Source organism: Pan paniscus, chromosome 16 (assembly GCF_029289425.2).
Source record: "Pan paniscus chromosome 16, NHGRI_mPanPan1-v2.0_pri, whole genome shotgun sequence".
Lineage (NCBI taxonomy): Eukaryota > Metazoa > Chordata > Mammalia > Primates > Hominidae > Pan > Pan paniscus.
Genome location: NC_073265.2, coordinates 60,998,957 through 61,016,250, shown reverse-complemented (window position 1 = coordinate 61,016,250; position 17,294 = coordinate 60,998,957). Strand labels below are relative to the sequence as shown.

Below are 17,294 nucleotides of genomic sequence, written 5' to 3'. Positions count from 1 at the left end.
AGGAGGCTGAGGAGGGAGGAACACTAGAGCCCAGGAGGTCAAGGCTTCAGTGAGCCATGATTGTGCCACTGCACTCCAGGCTGGGCAACAGAGCAAGACCTGGTCTCAAAAATAAAAATAAAAACTAGAAAATCCCAAACATTTAGAAATAGGAGATTGTTTCAGTTATGCAGTTCTATAGCTTATTACAATAAAAATCATGTTTTAAAGATTTTATGCTTATAATAATTAAGTGAAAAGAGGTGACCAAATTATACATACATTATGATATAAAGATACATTTATATCTTTAAAATATGTATGAGGAAAAAAAGCTATGTAGGTAAAGTATGTATGAGGAAAAAAAAGCTTGAAGTATAGCTTAATCTCAAATTTTCTTTTAGTGAGGAGGTTTGGAGCATACTTTTCCAAATTTCTCATATTCTTAAAACAATACTGTGTTACTTTTTAACCAGAAAAAAGTCAACATTTTTAAGAAAAAGAATCATTCCAATATAAAAATGAAAGCCCAGCATCATTCTTTTCATCCATTTGCTGATACAGGAAATCCATCAAGTTTACTGAGAACACGAATGAGTTCAGAAACTAAAGCACAAAAGGATTAGTTGAGGAAACTAGATATTTTTAGCCTGAAGAAAGTGGAAGGGGTTCCCCAATGGCTGTAGGGCTGTCCTTTTCTAAAGGACAGTGGGACTTAGTAAGAAACACTTTGGTTCATTGTAAAAGGAGACCTCTTGACACCTTGAGCTGTACAAGAAATAGATGTAATTGTCTGGACACAGGGTGAATTTCTGATAAAGGGTTTGGGCAAGAGCTGTGACCTATGTCAGGGGCACTGCAGAGGATTCCTCACGCTGGCCAGGAGGCTGAGCTCACAAACACCTTCCCCCACTGTTTCCGCAGTACCATGTGCTAATGTTTGGGATGGGAGGCTTGGAAAATAGGGATACACAGAAGAACTAGGATGAGCTCTCCTGGACTCAGCTTTAGGGCAGAAGCTTGAGTCAGTGGCCAGATCAGCACTTACTCTCCATCTGTTTCTCTTTGGTTAGAGCCTCCCAGATGGCCAAATTAGTGTCTGCTCCTGGGACTGGGGGCACAGTCAGATGCTCATCTTGGAAGCTCAGTATTTGCACCAAGGGCTGTCCATCTGGGGCCATCGTGGGCCTAAGGGGCAGGGGCCATATGCCATGAGGTGTGGGGAACACACAAGAAGATGAGCCGCTAGGTAAGAATCTCCAGGACCATCTCTGGAGGTGGAGTGAAGGCTGCATTTGCAGGTTTGTCCTTCCTCTCTTTCTGGGTAACACTCCCTGTGGAAGTGGATTGTTATGGTGATAGAGGGACAAAATGAAGGGGCATCTTACACCGCAGAGGGAGAGAAAACCTATGTGAACACCTCTAGGGGTGATATTCAAAATACTCAATAACAGGTGCATGGTGGCCATTGACCAGTCAGAATGGACACTGACCAGTTGGAGTCAGCCAATGTGGCCGTATGGGGCATGTCTGCTGATATCCCCAAACTGCGTGAAAGGGTCCTTCTTTGAGTCTGAGATACTATGGTTGTTGTTCTCATGATGCTGGGAGTGGGGACGGGTGGGGGCTCATGAGCTGCATCATGTCTCCTAAGATCCAAGAACATGGCTGGGCTCCTCTGTCTTTTTTATGGCCTTGTTATTCAGAGTGTGGTCCTTGGACCAGTGGCCTCAGAGACCCTGGGAACCTATTAGAAATGTAGGCTGTGGCCAGGCACAGTGGCTCATGCCTACAATTCCAGGGCTTCGGGAGGCCAAGGTGGCAGATCACTTGAGCCCAGGAGTTTGAGACCAGCTTGGGCAACATGGTGAAACCACAAACAAATACAAAAATTAGCCAGGGTGGTGGCGTGCACCTACAGTCCCACCTACGTTGGCGGGGAGGGGGGCAGGGGGTGCTGAGGCAGGAGGATTGCTTGATCCCAGCAGGTCGAGACTGCAGTGAGCTGAGATTGCACCACTGCACTCCAGCCTGGGCAATAGAATGAGACCCGGTCTCAAAATAAATAAATAAATAAATAAATAAATAAATAAAAATTAAAAAATATTAAAAAAAAGAAAATAAATGTAGACCCCTGGCTCCTCCCCACACCTGCTGCCTCAGACCTACACTTTAATGCGGTTCACAGGTAACGTGTACGCACGGGATTCTAGCAAGGGAAGTGGGGCAGAACTAGTGTATCCGAGAGGTAGGCCGCTAACCAAGGTCAGAGATAGCCAATCACGTCCTCATCCCAGGTAAACTCCCTAGATCTCCTGGAGAATCCAGAACCTGGACTTGGTGCCTCTCACAGCTGTGCAGCTGCCCTGGGCAAACCCTCTGATCGGCCATCCCATGCCCGCCAATCCGCCGATTCCACCAGGAAAGGAAGCCCAATTCCTTATCTCCTTCCTCCTTTCTTCTCCCTGTCCCAAGGTATGTTCTACAATTTGTTTAGTGTCTTTTCTCAAACTTCATTTTTGATTGTGGTAGAATACACATAGCATGAAATTGACCATCGTAACCACTTTTAAGCCCACACCTCCAGGGCATTAGGTGCATTCATGCTGTTGTGTAACCAACATCACTCCATCTGCAGAAACCCCTTTTCATATAAATCCTCCTTTTGCCTTTGATGGATGAATTTAATCTATGACTGTTTTCCCTTATATCCAGGTAACTGGTGGGCTAATGGTTGACTATATATGCCTTTGAGTTATTCTTTGACACCTGAGACTTCCCATGGGAGGCCAGGCTGCTGGGGAGGGAACGGGGTGCGGGATGTTTTGAGTTGGCAGAAAGCAGTAGAGGGGCCTGCCATTGCTGAGTGTCTATGAGACACCAGGCACTTACAAGACATATGAACGATGGGATGTAATGATTCACTTCACCTAGTATTATGGAGTGACCACATGGAGTGCTAAGGAGAATTCAATCAAGTTTTTCATACACACTCCTCACCTTTGGAGACCCTCAGTCCTCACATAAGGATAGAAAGCCTACGATAATTCCTCTCTGGGCCTTTTTTTCCCCCCAGAGCCAGAAATCAGTCTTGGGATTCTGAGCTAGTGATTCATCTTTGCGTGGTTTTGGAGGCACCTGGCAGACCTCGGTCCCCGGCGCTCTGCCCGCCATCACACTCACCCTTTCGCTCCACTCGGTGAGGAACCAGCTCTTGGCACAGGGTCCCATGTCGCAGTTCTCAATGTCATTCGGCCGGAGCTTCATGTTGCATTCCTCATCGTCAACCACATCCCCAATGTTGCTCACACACTTCACATCACGGGTCCTCTGTCCCACGCCGCAGGGCACCGAGCACTGAAACACAGCACACTGACGTCAGGGGAACCAGCAGCTTCAGCTCTGGGAGAGAATTGCCAGTATGGAGCCCGCAGCCTTTGTGATCAGCCCCATGAGACTGAGGCTCTGTCATGCATGTCACCAGCTGGGGCAGGGATCTGAGCCCTAGAAAACTCCACAACCCTTTTCTACAAGACCTTCTTAGATGCCTCGCCTACTGTAAACTAAAAATAAAATCCTAAGCCTCCCAGCTGACTGAATGGGCCTCCTCTTGGCCAAGGAGGCCCCCAGAGAAACCTTAAAAATGGATTTCCTGGCCATGACAGGATGGAAAGTTGGACACACCCTGTCATACCATCTCCGTTTTGCAGTCTAGACACAACTGACCAGCATTGATGTTAAGAGAGAAATCATAAGACTGACAGAATGGACTCTCTGTGGCAATAAGATACCAAATTATAAACAGGACCCAACGCCATGGCAGGCAAGGGGTTAAGTCATGCACCTCTGCCCTTGAAGAATAAACTATGTTCTAAGTTGCCTGGGAGGCAGGTCTTAGGATTCATGGCTTACATCCTGTTTAGAGTAAAGAATATTATTGTCAGTTCCTCAAATCTTATTGTGAATTCTTCAAACTATTGACATACTGATTAATATGTAACCTGTGGACATTGAAGAGGACACTGGTTTGTTTGGTTTGTTTCTGAGTCATAAAGTTTTGCTGATTTATTTCTGACTCATGAAGTTGTATTGACTGTCTTGCACTTAAAACATTTTAGCCTGTATGTCGTCATCTATAGCCAGTGATTGCAACCTCTGTGCTGTACCCTCCAATGAAAAAGACAACTCCGATTCGAGGGGTCCCCCTCTCCTCTCCTAAACTTTCTTCTAAAAGCCTTTCAACTTGTAACAGACTTTGGAACATGTCCAACGTTGTTCGTGTGTCTTCTTGGGCTGATCCTTACATTGGCTTCCAATAAATCTTTTATCAAATTATTTCTGCCTTAACAGCCTTAATTTTGACTGACACTACTCTATTCTTCCAGGCCTCAGTCTTTTCAGCTATAAAATGGGTAGGGAAAATTGGAAGGAGTTGGCTCTACCAGCAGTTGCCAACCTTCACTTCACCATGACTCACAAAACAGATGAGGCCAGTATCACAGGGCTCCCCCTGGGCTCACTCATAAAGTTGGCTGTGGGTGGCACACACTACCCTGAACTCTATTGAATTATTGGTACATCCTGTGGTTTGCAAAAACAGCCGTCCAGACCCCCACGGGACGGGTTGCCTCCTGTGGAACTCAGGGTTACCCATCTCAGGTCTTGGTGGGGGAGGCTGGAAAGTGTGGTGGGAGCTGGAGAGGGAGCTGCAGAGCGGGCTGCCCTGCCTGCGTACCGAGGTCCAGTCGGTCCGGATCTGCCACTCGCTGCAGATCTTGAGTTGGCAGGTGCTGGTGGTCTCAGGTTTCTCCAGGTGCTGGCAGCGGTAGGGCTGCACCGTCAGGCTGCGGTTGGCATACACCTGGCGGCACAGAACCTGGCGGTGCTGCATGCCCAGGCCACAGGTCTTGCTGCACTCAGACCACTCCCCGATGTCCCAGCTGGTTCAGGAATGAGAGAGCGAGAGTGAGAGACAACCTTCAGTCAACAAGAAGTGAGCGTGAGCCCGCAGCAGCGTACACAGAATCATCAGAATCACTATGGGTGGAGTTTCTTACTAGAGCATTGCTTAAAAGTCAGCCTAGGCTGGGCACAGTGGCGCACGCCTGTAATCCCAGCACTTTGGGAAGCTGAGGTGGGAGGATCGCTTGAGCCCAGGAGTTCGAGACCAGCCTGGGCAACATGGCAAAACCTCGTCTCTACAAAAAATACCAAAGTTAGCTGGGTGTGGTGGTGTGTGCCTGTAGTCCCAGCTACTCGGGAGGCTGAGGTCAGGGGATGGCTTGAGCCTGGGAGATTGAGGCTGCAGTGAGCCATGACTGTGCCACTGCACTCCAGCCTGGGCAATGGAGTAAGATCCTGTCTCAAAAAAAGAAAAGAAAAAGAAAAAGTCTGCCTAAGGGTCATCTGACTCTGTAAAGGCAGATAAATTTGCCTGACCCTTGACATGCTATTTACCAGTGATTAGGGCCCAGATTCTATAAAAAGTTATAGAAAACTGAAAAGGTACAAATGATTTTTATCTAATTAAAAAAACCCTCCAAAGGTTAGTTTTATTACACTGTAGATCATTAACTCATTTTTGCTACTAACTTAGAAATCTTATTCTAGCATTCTTTATTTTTCATTAACAATTCCCATATCAGTTTCGCAAACCCTCCTCTGTCATCTGCTCTGTTATTAGTTAAATGAGACATCAGCCCATGCTCACCATATACTTGGATGAGAATTATATTTTTATTACTCTGCAAATTAGGTTTTGACCCTTTTAGGGCCCTTTCCCCTTGTTCTTCTTCAAGTGTCCCATTTATCATTCAATAACCAGTTCAAGGCCAGGCGTGGTGGCTCACGCCCATAATCCCAGCACTTTGGGAGGCTGAGGTGGGCAGACCATTAGTGCTCAGGAGTTCAAGACCAGCCTGGCCAACATGGCAAAACCCTGTCACTATAAAAAATACAAAAATTAGCCAGGCGTGGTAATGTGCACCTGTAGTCCCAGCTACTCGGGAGGCTGATGCAGGATAATTGCTTGAACCCAGGAGGTGGAGGTTGCTGAGATCGTGCCACTGCACTATGGCCTGGGCAACAGAGCTAGACTCCGCCATAAAAACAAAAACAAAACCAAAAAACCAAAACAGTTCAAGACCTCTCCCGAGACACTTTTCTTGGCCTCTCCAGGCTGATGTTTTTGTGACTTGCATTATCCTCTCTCTGTAAACAGCTCACCTATGACACTAACTACACTGGCTTCTCATTTTTTGCTTCCTCCTTTGTTTTCCTTACCAGGCTCAAACCTAATTGCTCCAGCTTTGTCAAGGGTGGGCTTGCCAGAAGTGGGTTGACTTGCTAAAGGCTATCAGCTCCTGAGTTCATCCTGAAAGACAGGTGTGCCTGCTAAACAGACTGCATTTTATGCATGGTCCAAGTCTTGTATTTCTAAATCAGATTTAGACTGACTTATATCTGTTTGTAAGGTCCTGTGCGTAAGTGACCTGAAGTGACCTGGTAATAGGCGACCTAAATGGAGGGGCCATCTTACAAGGCTGGGCAAGGGAAGATGTTGCAGGGCTCCTCCTCGGGGGTCGGCTTCATGCTGGAGTCACAGTAACTCTCAGGAGCCTCTTCATGAGTGCTTCTGTGCACACAGCGGAAAATAGGGTACTGCGATCCTGCAACAACAGGAGAATGTCTGAAGGACAGTCCCACACACTGGAAAGCTGGGCTATGGGTGGAGATGCACAGGGATTCGGGTGCTGATGAAGACAGGGCACAGAAACAGTGAGGACAATTCACACACGCATGCACGCTTACACTCCCCCTTCATTTGAGGGTTTACACACACCTACCTCACAGGTCTTTGCTAGGAACTGTGGGGGTGCAAAGAAGAGCCTGCCCTAAAAGGAATCAATAATCTATTTGTGGACATGGTCTAAATATGCTCAAAGGCAGATACAAAGCATCTTCATTATAGTTCAAGATAACAAAAGAGAGATTCCCTAGGCAGGGGAATGATTATAGAAGGAACACAAATAGTAACTTTTCTAAAGTTCTCTGGAAGCGTCAAAGAGAAAGTGTCCTAAATGGGCCAAGCTTCGTTCTAGAGAAAGAATTGGGTTTGGGTAGATATGTGCATGTGTATTTTGGAGGCAGGAGGCTGTCTAAGTCATTAAACTGGAATGAAAGTACCTGCCTGACAAACTAGCCTGCTACACCAGGTACATTTAAGGGATAGGTTGAAGCACAGAAGTAGAAGATTCAAGAAAGGGCGGAAGAGCAGCTGCCTCCCCCTTTGGCAAGCGTCTTTCATGTTCTTCTAATAAAGTACCCATCCAATGGTATTTCAGTGATCTGAGCATATGTCTACTTCCCATGAGACAGTGAGCTTCTGAGGGACAGAGCTACTTCTTAATCACTGTAGCCCCAGTACCTAGGAGAGTAGCAGGGGCTCAATAAATGACTGTGTTGAATGAATGTTTGAATGGTGTTGAATGAATGTTTATAACTGTTTTAGGTTTTTTGTTTTACTTTCATTGGATTAATAAGGATACATCTATTTTCGATAAAAAGCCAGAATTTGTTAAATGGAATGTCTAGGTGTCAATTAAAAAAAAAAAGCTGATTCAATTCTGCCTTCCTTTCTCTGCTGCCACCTGGTGGCAACACTGAGCTATTATTAATGGACGTTTATAACGTGAGAAATGTAACCCCTGAACCTGAACCAACCGCAGGAAGATGCTTCTTCACAAATAACTGTCTTCCCCACAGTCCAGGCCAGTATACAACTCCTGCCGGGAAGAACACTATACTTTATTCTACAACTCTGTCTTATCTCTGTTGCTAATTGGCCAGGCATTCATATTTTCTGAAGCTCCAACTCCTTACAATTTTAACTGCAACATAGGGGCTATCTTTTAACATAAACATCTTAATATTTCATCAGTCATGAAAGTGTTTCAGTGGTTTTTCAAGCTTATCTTGTATGACACACTGAGCCAGAGGGTAGTAAGAAACTTGACAGTTTGCAAGACAGTGTTGAATCTGAAACGATCATTTGTTTAAATTACCCTGGTAGTAAAAATTTACAGTGTGGCTATAACTTGAGACCATTATTTAAAATAACGTTCCAATTAAGCACAATTATTGGCTGAGTAAAAGGCAGTACTGACTGTAAAGTTAATGGGATGCAAAAACTTTTGTGGAATTAAAGTTTGTCCAGCTACAGATCTCCTTCCATTAAATAGAACAGATTTTTAATTAAATTCAACAAACATTAAGTACACTGTGCAGTTATAAAGGTGAATACATGGTTCACAGCTTGCAGTGGGACTCGGCTATTAAGGGATTAAGTAAAGATCTTATTTAGCCTATTCCTTTTCCTTCAGACCATGTGGGTTTAGCTTTTCCACTTAGATGTTTGTGGATAGGAAAGCAAAAGGAACTATCTCAACCACTTGGCACTCAAATAAGGGAGAAATCAAATTTTTTTAATCAAAAGGATACAGGCTCCCATAGGAATGCTCTGTGTCTTGGGAAGATGGGTCCTGCTGGGGTTGTCCAGCACCTGGCCACTGCTTGTCTTCCCTTGACATTTTACGGCGTTTATGGACATTGTCCATGGTCCAGCTCCACGGAAATGAACTCAGAGGCCCTCTGGCTCTCTGAAGGTGGGAAAATGCCAGATCTACAAATCTTTTTTTATTTTTTTGAGACGGAGTTTAGCTCTGTCACCCAGGCTGGAGTGAAGTGGCACGATCTCTGCTCACCACAACCTCCACCTACCGGGTTCAAGTGATTCTCCTGCTTCAGCCTCCCAAGTAGCTGGGATTACAGGTGCCTGCCACTGCGCCTGGCTAATTTTTGTATTTTTAGTAGAGACGCTGTTTTGCCATGTTGTCCAGGCTTGTCTTAAACTCCTGACCTCAGGTGATTTGCCCACCTCGGCCTCCCAAAGTACTGGGATTACAGGCATAAGCCACGGCGCCTGACCCATATCTACAACTCTTGAGTCTAGTGACCGCAGTGGTTTCCTTCTTTGGGTCAGTTTTAATATCTTTAGAAAGGGAGACAGCACCTGGCCACCTCCCAGTGTTCAAGATTGCAATTCAATTATTCCTCTATTTGCTAGCAAGCAGGAACAAGGTGGTGAGGTCAGGCACTGGCTGGGCTTCAGGCAGCAGGAAAACTATTTGAGATCAGTTTGGTTGCCTTATATGCGGACATGTTGATCAAAATAGAAATATGTCATGTTGAAGGGGGGAGCTGTACATAGGTAATTAGCAGATAATAAATGAGGTCAGTGAATTCAGGGGCTAGTGTAGAGGTCAGTGGGACATTATGGAAGAGAGACAAAATAAAGAGCAAGAAAAAATTAAATGACTTTAGACTTGGAACTCTAGGAATCAAATGAAACAAGCCAAGAGTTTGACAGAGGCCCGATCAATGGCTGTGTGAGTATGGACCACTCTTGGATGCCAGCAACAGGGCCCTTCCCTGAGATGGTGATATCATGATGCTGGAAGCACTTAGACAAAGGGAAATTTGACCATGAAAAGCACAGAACTGTGTGGTGTGGTTGGCTCCACCAGGGAGGACTGGAGAAGGGTTTAGGCGAGGGTATGTGAGAAAATACACAATGGGATCACAAGGGGAACGGACTTATTCTGTGCATAAGTGACTTGGACAATGCCGGGAGGCTTGGGATTTCCTGGTCACTTGCCATGACTGCTGACGACCATTAGATGTGCTCCGCATCTGTGCCTCTGCATTGCCTCACCTACCCTGCATGTCTGGTGCCATCACCGCCTGGGACAGAGCAAAGGAGAGGCCTCCACGGGCCGCTGCCACTTGTCACATGAAAGAAAAAGGAACTAGGATTGCCAGAGAAGGGAGGGATGAGAAACAACACATCCCTAGGTTTGCTTTATTTTCAAGGCACCTCTTCAGTATCTCTTGGGCCTGAGAACTGGTGCCATTTACTGGGTAAAGAAGAGCTAGACATGTTGCCTCAGACATTCTGAGTGGCAGATGCCGAGTGTGTGTGTGTGACTGTGTGTGTGTACATGCACACATGGGTGTATATGGGCTAAATATTGAAAATGGGTCCTGTGCATGCTCAGTCCCATACCTCACACTCTTGTGAATTTCTGTGTGTGTGTTTCTGCAATGCAAAGGACAGAAGATTAAACAAAATCATATGGAAATCTAGAGAAAGAGATTGTTCAGTTTTTTTGTTTTGTTTTGTTTTTTTTGAGACGGAGTCTTGCTCTGTCGCCCAGGCTGGAGTGCAGTGGCATGATCTTGGCTCATTACAACCTCCGCCTCCTGGGTTCAAGCAATTGTCCTGCCTCAGCCTCCCGAGTAGCTGGGATTACATGCATGCATCACCATGCCCAGCTAACTTTTGTATTTTTGGTGAGGACAGGGTTTTGCCACGTTGGCCAGGCTGGTCTTGAACTCCTGACCTCAAGTGATACACCTGCCTTGGCCTCCCAAAATGCTTCGATTACAGGTGTGAGCCACCATGCCCGGCCGCTTATTCAATTTCTAACAGGTAAATCCACATTCTTTATGCTATGTTGACAGAACATGGGAAAAGGCAATAATAGACTTGTATATCTAGGATACAATAAAGATGTAAAATCTACCCTTATGTCTTTTCTAGTAGCTCATATATTCCGCATTTGAAATGTGGTGATGATATAGTCACTTATTCAAAAAACACAGGAGTGCCTACTGTGTGCTTGGTATGATGCCTGGTGCAGAAGTTGCAAAGTGTATATTCATGGAGACAGCCAAGCCAAGCAGGGCTGGGACAGAAATGTGTCCTGAATTGCTGTGAGGTCCCAAGGATGAAGAGCCTACCTGTTCTTTGCAGAATCAGGAAGGCTTTGCAGAAGAGGCGGTCTCAGAGCTTGGAGTACGAGCAGGACTTTGCTGGCCAGATACCAGAGTGTCGTAAAGGAGGGATACTAGCATATAGTGAGGTAGTAACAGTTATGTTTTGCTTTCAGTCTATCAAAACCTTGCTTTCTTTAAATTTCAACTCCGTACCTCAGTGTGGATCACACAGCGTGGGGATGGGTTGTGGGGGCAAAAACTGGAACATTTGATTATGAGTTTGCTCCATTAGAGAGACCGTGGGAGCGTCTGGAGGAGACACAGGGAACCAGCCCATGCGTTTGCCCTCATCTCATCCTGCTCACAACACAAGGCCTTATGGGCTCCGGACAGGGTGAAAGAGAATCTTCTCCACATGGCACCCTTGGTTGAAAACCACACAGTGACAGCTTTCATCCTTTTTATGACTTTCCCTATTTTCACCTAGTTCTGAGTATATCTGGTTCCTTTGGTGGGCATCACACATTACCTAAAGGTAGAATATTTCAATAATAATACATTTTGATCTCGGGTTCCTATATCAATTATGTTACATACTGCTTACCTCTATAATATCACAGAGTCTCACCAAAATGGTTTTGGCCTTAATGCAAAAATATTTCTAGCTTTCTGACTCTGTCAAGACATATTTTATGTGCATTTAATTTTTCCTCACAAAGTATATAAAAGAAGTTGGTCCAATGAATCTGCAGTCCAGATTCTTTGCACATTTATTAAGTATAAGCATAATAAAATTTGCACAATAAAACCTCTATAAATCAACACTCCAGTTACCAAATCATTACGGAATTGCAGAGGTTCCAGGCAGGAAAAGCTCCAGTCCCCAAGAAGAACCAAAGACCTAAATTCTATTCTCAAAAGCCACTAAGCCAATGCTCTTATGAAAAAGATAAAAACTTTAGAAGCTGTCATGAGATTTTTCAGTGTGCTAATTTTGTGAGAGGTTCCAAACTTTGTACTCTTAGATACCAGTATCAAAAAAAAAGAAAAGAAAGGAAAAGAAAAAAAAAAAAAAGCAAAGCGAAGCAAAGCAAAAAAAAAAAAAAAAAAAAAAAAACAAGCAAACAAAAAAACACCCCAAACCAATGCTCTGGGACATCACACAGTTCCCCAGTTTGCAGAGATTCCTGGGGGATACAGCCTTCCTGCTTCTTTAGCAACCTCCCCTCAAAGAACAGCTGTTTCAGGGGATAAAATAGGACTTTACTACAAACAGGAGGCTATTATCATATATATGAAGGAAATTATAACTACACAGTTCATAAGTGTATCTTTGCAATGAGTCAGCTTGAAACAGAAGCAGCACTGATTTCCAACCTGGTATGGAATGTCAGATAAAGGGTTTCTGGACAGCACATTCCACATCTATCTTAACTTTGGAGTTTTCAAGGAAACGGGACCCTGGGTCCACTTCATCATCCTGATGTGACCCCTGTAACACTGCCATGTTTTGCTTTCAGCCTATCACAACCCTACTTTATTTAAATTTCACCTAAACTGTATCCTCCCAAATCCTACAACTCTCTTTTCTTTTGTTTGGAGAGACGCCCCATGCTTCCTCTGGTGTGTGGACTCCCTTGTGGTGAGGGGTCAATAAAGCTGACTTTGTTGGGCTTCAGGTTTGTCCCTGGTGGTCCTAGCTGATCAGGTTGGAATAATGAATGAATACAGGGTTGGGATTTTACCGGGATAGTATGGGAGCTGTGAGTGTTGGTCAGCGTAAAAGCCAGCTAACTAACACACCAAGCCTGCAAAGTATTTTTTTTTTTTTTTTTTCTGAAATCCTGAGATTTGAGAATGAGTTTCAACTGGGATTTGTGTAAGTCTTCCACAACCCTGACTTGGAGATTAAATTTTAGATCTTGAAGTACGTGAGTGTATTCCGTTTATTAATGAATATATGTGCACAGCAGGCCTGAGTTGCTCAAACCCTGCACATGCCAAAGACAGGCCCTTGACCAGCTCCTGAGAGAGAACCTCTAAGCCCTTGGAAGATGCCACCTGATAAGAGTGTTTTTTTATGCTGAGGTCTTGGGCCACGCAGTATTGGTTTGGCTTCTGGGATGGTAAAGGGAGAGTAGCTAGTGTCACTCATGTGGGAGCTGCATACCTAGACGAGAGACCCCAGTAAAAACCCTGGACACCAAATCTTGGGTGAGCATCTCTGGTTGGCAGTACCTGGCATGTGTTCTCAGCCTCTGAATTACATCATTTCTGAGAGAATTAAGTGCATCCCTGTGTGACTCTGCTGGAGGCAACACCTGGAAGCTGGCGCCTGGCATCTCTAGGACTTTGCCAACGCACCTTTTCCTTTATTAACTCGAATCCCTATCCTTTGACCGTGATGAATTGTAACAGCTCTTCTGGGTCTCGTAAGTCCTTTGAGCCAATCATTAAACCTGAGGGTGGTGTTGAGGGCCCCAATGCAATCTGTCACACCCATGAGCCATCTCATAGACAGGCTCACAGAGGTGAGGGTTTGCCATTTCCCTTGGGCCAGGGGCCCCCAATCGACACCAGTCCATGGCCTGTTAGGAACCAGGTCGCACAGCAGGAGGTGACTGGTGGGTGGGCGAGATCAGTGGTGGCGTTACATTCTCATAGGAGCGTGAACCCTATTGTGAACTGTGCAGGCAAGGGATCTAGGTTGCACGCTCCTTATGAGACTCTAACTAATGCCTGATGATCTGCGATAGGGCAGTTTCATCCTGAAACCATCCCCCAACCCCGCCACCATCCATGGAAAAATCGTCTTCCACGAAACCAGTCCCTGGTGCCAAAAAAGCCGGGGACCGCTGCCTTGGGCCACCCACACACTCCTTGCTTAGGGTTCTGCAGGGATCCACCCGTCCCCCACACAGGCTCACCTTTCCCACAGGTCGTGGAACATTCTGTCGTCCCAAGCTGCTTCCAGTTGTGATCCCGGCTGCGCCGCGGGGGCTGCGGTGCTGGTGGCACCAAGTTGTCCGGTCGATGGGGAGAAAATCTGTCTGGATGCCTGACTGGGAAGGTCTGTGCCGATTCTGAGGTGAACATCTCAGGGGCCTCCCCACGCAAGTCTTCCTTCTCCTCGTTCCTCCCTTTCTCTTCTCCCTCCTCCTGGCTCCTGCCTTCTGTCACCATCTGGCCATTGAAAGGTTCCCCTAGGAGAGGTGAGCGTGCACACACACAATCAGGATCAGTTTAGACCCTGAGTTGTAAAGAGGAAATTGCTTCGACATTAGAGACTGTGTAGCATGAGATCGTTTCTAAGTCACAGCACATAAGCACATCTGTTTAAAATAAGCAGACACCTACTAGTGCCTTCCCTCACATGCAAAGCACTTTTGAAAATCAATAAGACAAAGAAGAACACTGCAGTAGGAATAGGAATTGTGAGTCATAGACAGTTCACATAAAAAGAAACACAAACAGCCAAAACCCATAAAAAATCCTCAACTTTACTCATAATTCCATAAATACACATGAAAAGAACACCACCACCTAACACCAAAGATTGGAAAGTTTGGAAACCCTTAAATCCCTAAACTCCTTTTGAAGGTGCAGGAAAACACACTTCCAGTCACTATGGATGAGCCTGCAAATAGATCCATGGTTTTGGAGGGAAATCTGGCATTATTTATCCAAATTTGAAATGCACATACCCTTTGACCTAGCAATTCAGTTTCTATCACATCTGTTCCGCAAATATTTTCTTTTACATAAATCTGAATATACAGGTATGGTTACTGAGGTATTATTTGAAATAGCAAACAGACACAAATGTTCACCAGTGGTACTGGTTAAACTACGTTATGCTACAAGTACAAAATGGAATACTATGTGAGTTTTGAAAAGAATGCAGCAAATATACGTTCCGACATGAAGAAATGACAATATTGTTTGGTGAAAGAAAAAAGCAGAACACACACACATACACACAGGTGTGGCAGGTCACTTTTTGAGATACTAATTTGTGTGTGATTTACTATCTTTATTCCTCCACTTCCTCCTCCGGTTTGAAAGAGTAGCCAAGTCCTTAGATGTTATTGCTTTGTTTTTGTGCAGGACAGAAAACAAAAGCTGCTAGAAGTCAACAGCTTTCCCTTCCAAGAGTGCAAAGCCTAGGCTTTCATTAAGGGTAAAGTGGATGTCCCTGAGGGGCCAGCCCAGAGAGAGGAGGAGGGCACATTTTGAGAGAGAGAGAAAGAGAGAGAGCAGAGAGAGACAGTGGCAGAGAGCAAGGGAGAGAGAGAGCAAGTGAGAGAGAGACAGAGAGACAGAGACAGAGACCAAGAGAGCAAGAGAGACAGATAAACAGAGTAAGAAAGAGAGACATCAAGAGAGACAGACAGAGAGCAAGAGAGACAGAGACACAGATACAGAGAGCAAGACAGAGACACAGAGACAGAGAGCGAGAGAGACAGAGAGGGCAAGAGAGACAGAGAGCAAGAGAGAGACAAAGACAGCAAGAGAGCGAGACAGAGAGCGAGAGAGACAGAGTGCGAGAGAGACAGAAACAGAGAGCAAGAGAGCAAGACAGAGAGTCAGAGATAGAGAGCAAGAGAGAGACACAGACAGAGAGCAGGAGAGACAGACAGCGAGAGAGACAGAGTGTGAGACAGAGACAGAGAGCAAGAGAGATGGAGAGAGAGCAAGAGAGAGACAGAGACAGCAAGAGAGAGACAGAGTGTGAGAGAGACAGAGACAGAGAGCAAGAGAGACGGAGAGAGAGCAAGAGAGAGACAGAAACAGCAACAGAGAGACAGAGAGCAAGAGAGAGACAGAGAGATAGAGATAGAAAGCAAGAGAGCAGGAGAGACAGAGAAGAAGAGAGACAGACAGAGAGCAAGAGAGACAGAGAGGGACAGAGACAGAGAGCAAGAGAGAGAGACAGACAGCAAGAGAGACAGAGAGATAGAGACAGAAAGTGAGAGAGACAGAGAGCAAGAGAGACAGAGAGACAGAGAGACAGAGAGACAGAGACAGAAAGCAACAGAGCAGGAGAGACAGAGAGCGAAAGAGACAGAGAGCAAGAGAGACAGAGAGATAGAGACAGAAAGCAAGAGAGCAGGAGAGACAGAGACAGAGAAGAAGACAGACAGAGAACAAGAGAGACAGGGACAGTGACAGAAAGCAAGAGAGACAGAGAGCAAGAGAGACAAAGACAGAGACAAAGTGAGAGAGACAGAGAACGAGAGAGAGACAGAGAGCAAGAGAGACAGCAAGAGAGAGAAACAGCAAGAGAGACAGAGCAAGAGAGAGACAGAGAGAGAAACAGAGAGTGCGAGAGAGACAGAGAGCGATAGAGAGAGAGCAAAAGAGAGGGAGATGGTAAGAGAGACAGAGAGGGACAGACAGAGAGCAAGACAGAGAGCTAGTGAGAGAGAGAGAGAGAGAGTGAGAAAGAGAGAGAGAGGTTTTCAAGGTGGAGGAGAGGTAGGAGTCTGGAGTCTTGGGTTTCCTGAGTGCCATGGATCCTTAGGTGTACCAGACAATGTCCAGTGTCCCAGGAGGAAGCCATCCCTGCAGCGGGAGAGGGGGCCTGGCTGCCAGCCTCACCAGCTTCCTGTGCCCCCCATGCAGATTGGAAGGAGCAGAGCCCTAACCTGAAGGCCCCATGAGGCTGCTCCCGGTGGCACCTCAGCGGAATTAGTGTGGACAGACCACCAGGGAGGTCTAGCCAATGTTTTGGCTTGTCTAAGACTCTAGATCTTTCCTTATATCTGGAGTGAGAATATGTGTGTGTGTGTGTGTGTGTGTGTAACCCCCAAGCAGACTGCGATTGAATTATCTACTGGTTTCAAAGAAGGGTGAAGTTGAGGTCAGATTTAAATTGACTAATGGAAAATAATAATATGCAATATTCCTTGCACATCTGAGATTGTAGATGATGATTCAAATGGCTGGAAACATGTTTGTGTATGCATAGAAAAGGGCTAGGCAAAATCCCACCAAAGAGTTAGACTCCCTCTGGGAAGGGCATGGGGTTGGGAGCTGTGGACTTTTTTTTTTTTTTAATAGACTTTTCTTTTAGAGCAGTTTTAGGTTCACAGCAAAAGTGAGTAGAAAGTACAGAGTTCCCACACACCTCCTCCCACCACACAGGCACAGGGTCCCTAACTACCATCATCCCACATCAGACTGGTACATGTGTAACTGATGACCCTACACGGACATGTCATTATTGTTTAGCGTTCATAGTCCATACGAGGGTTCACACTTGGGGGTGCACATTCTGTGGGTCTGGACAAGTGCACAGTGACATGCATCTGCCAGTGTAATATCACACAGAGTAGTTTCACCGCCCTGAAATCCTCCCTGTTCCACCTTTTCATCCCTCTGTCCTCCCAGCCCCTGGCAACCACTGACCTTTTTACTGTCTCCATAGTTTTAACTTTTCTAGAATGTCATATAGTTGGAATCAAACAATAGGTAGT

The 17,294-nt window shown here is 45.6% G+C and overlaps 1 protein-coding gene across 2 annotated transcripts in view; it reads right to left on the bottom strand.

Moving 5' to 3' along the window:
* The window catches only part of THSD4 (thrombospondin type 1 domain containing 4), a 665,075-nt gene that overhangs the window by 30,298 nt on the left and 617,483 nt on the right, over positions 1 to 17,294 (bottom strand). For both annotated transcript variants that reach the window (XM_034939056.4, XM_034939057.3), the window contains 4 exons: positions 13,743 to 14,018; positions 6,518 to 6,647; positions 4,715 to 4,919; positions 3,163 to 3,336 (listed from right to left, as the gene is read on the bottom strand). In XM_034939056.4, the coding sequence (XP_034794947.1) occupies positions 3,163 to 3,336; positions 4,715 to 4,919; positions 6,518 to 6,647; positions 13,743 to 14,018 (785 nt within the window). The remainder of the gene's footprint in view (positions 1 to 3,162; positions 3,337 to 4,714; positions 4,920 to 6,517; positions 6,648 to 13,742; positions 14,019 to 17,294) is intronic.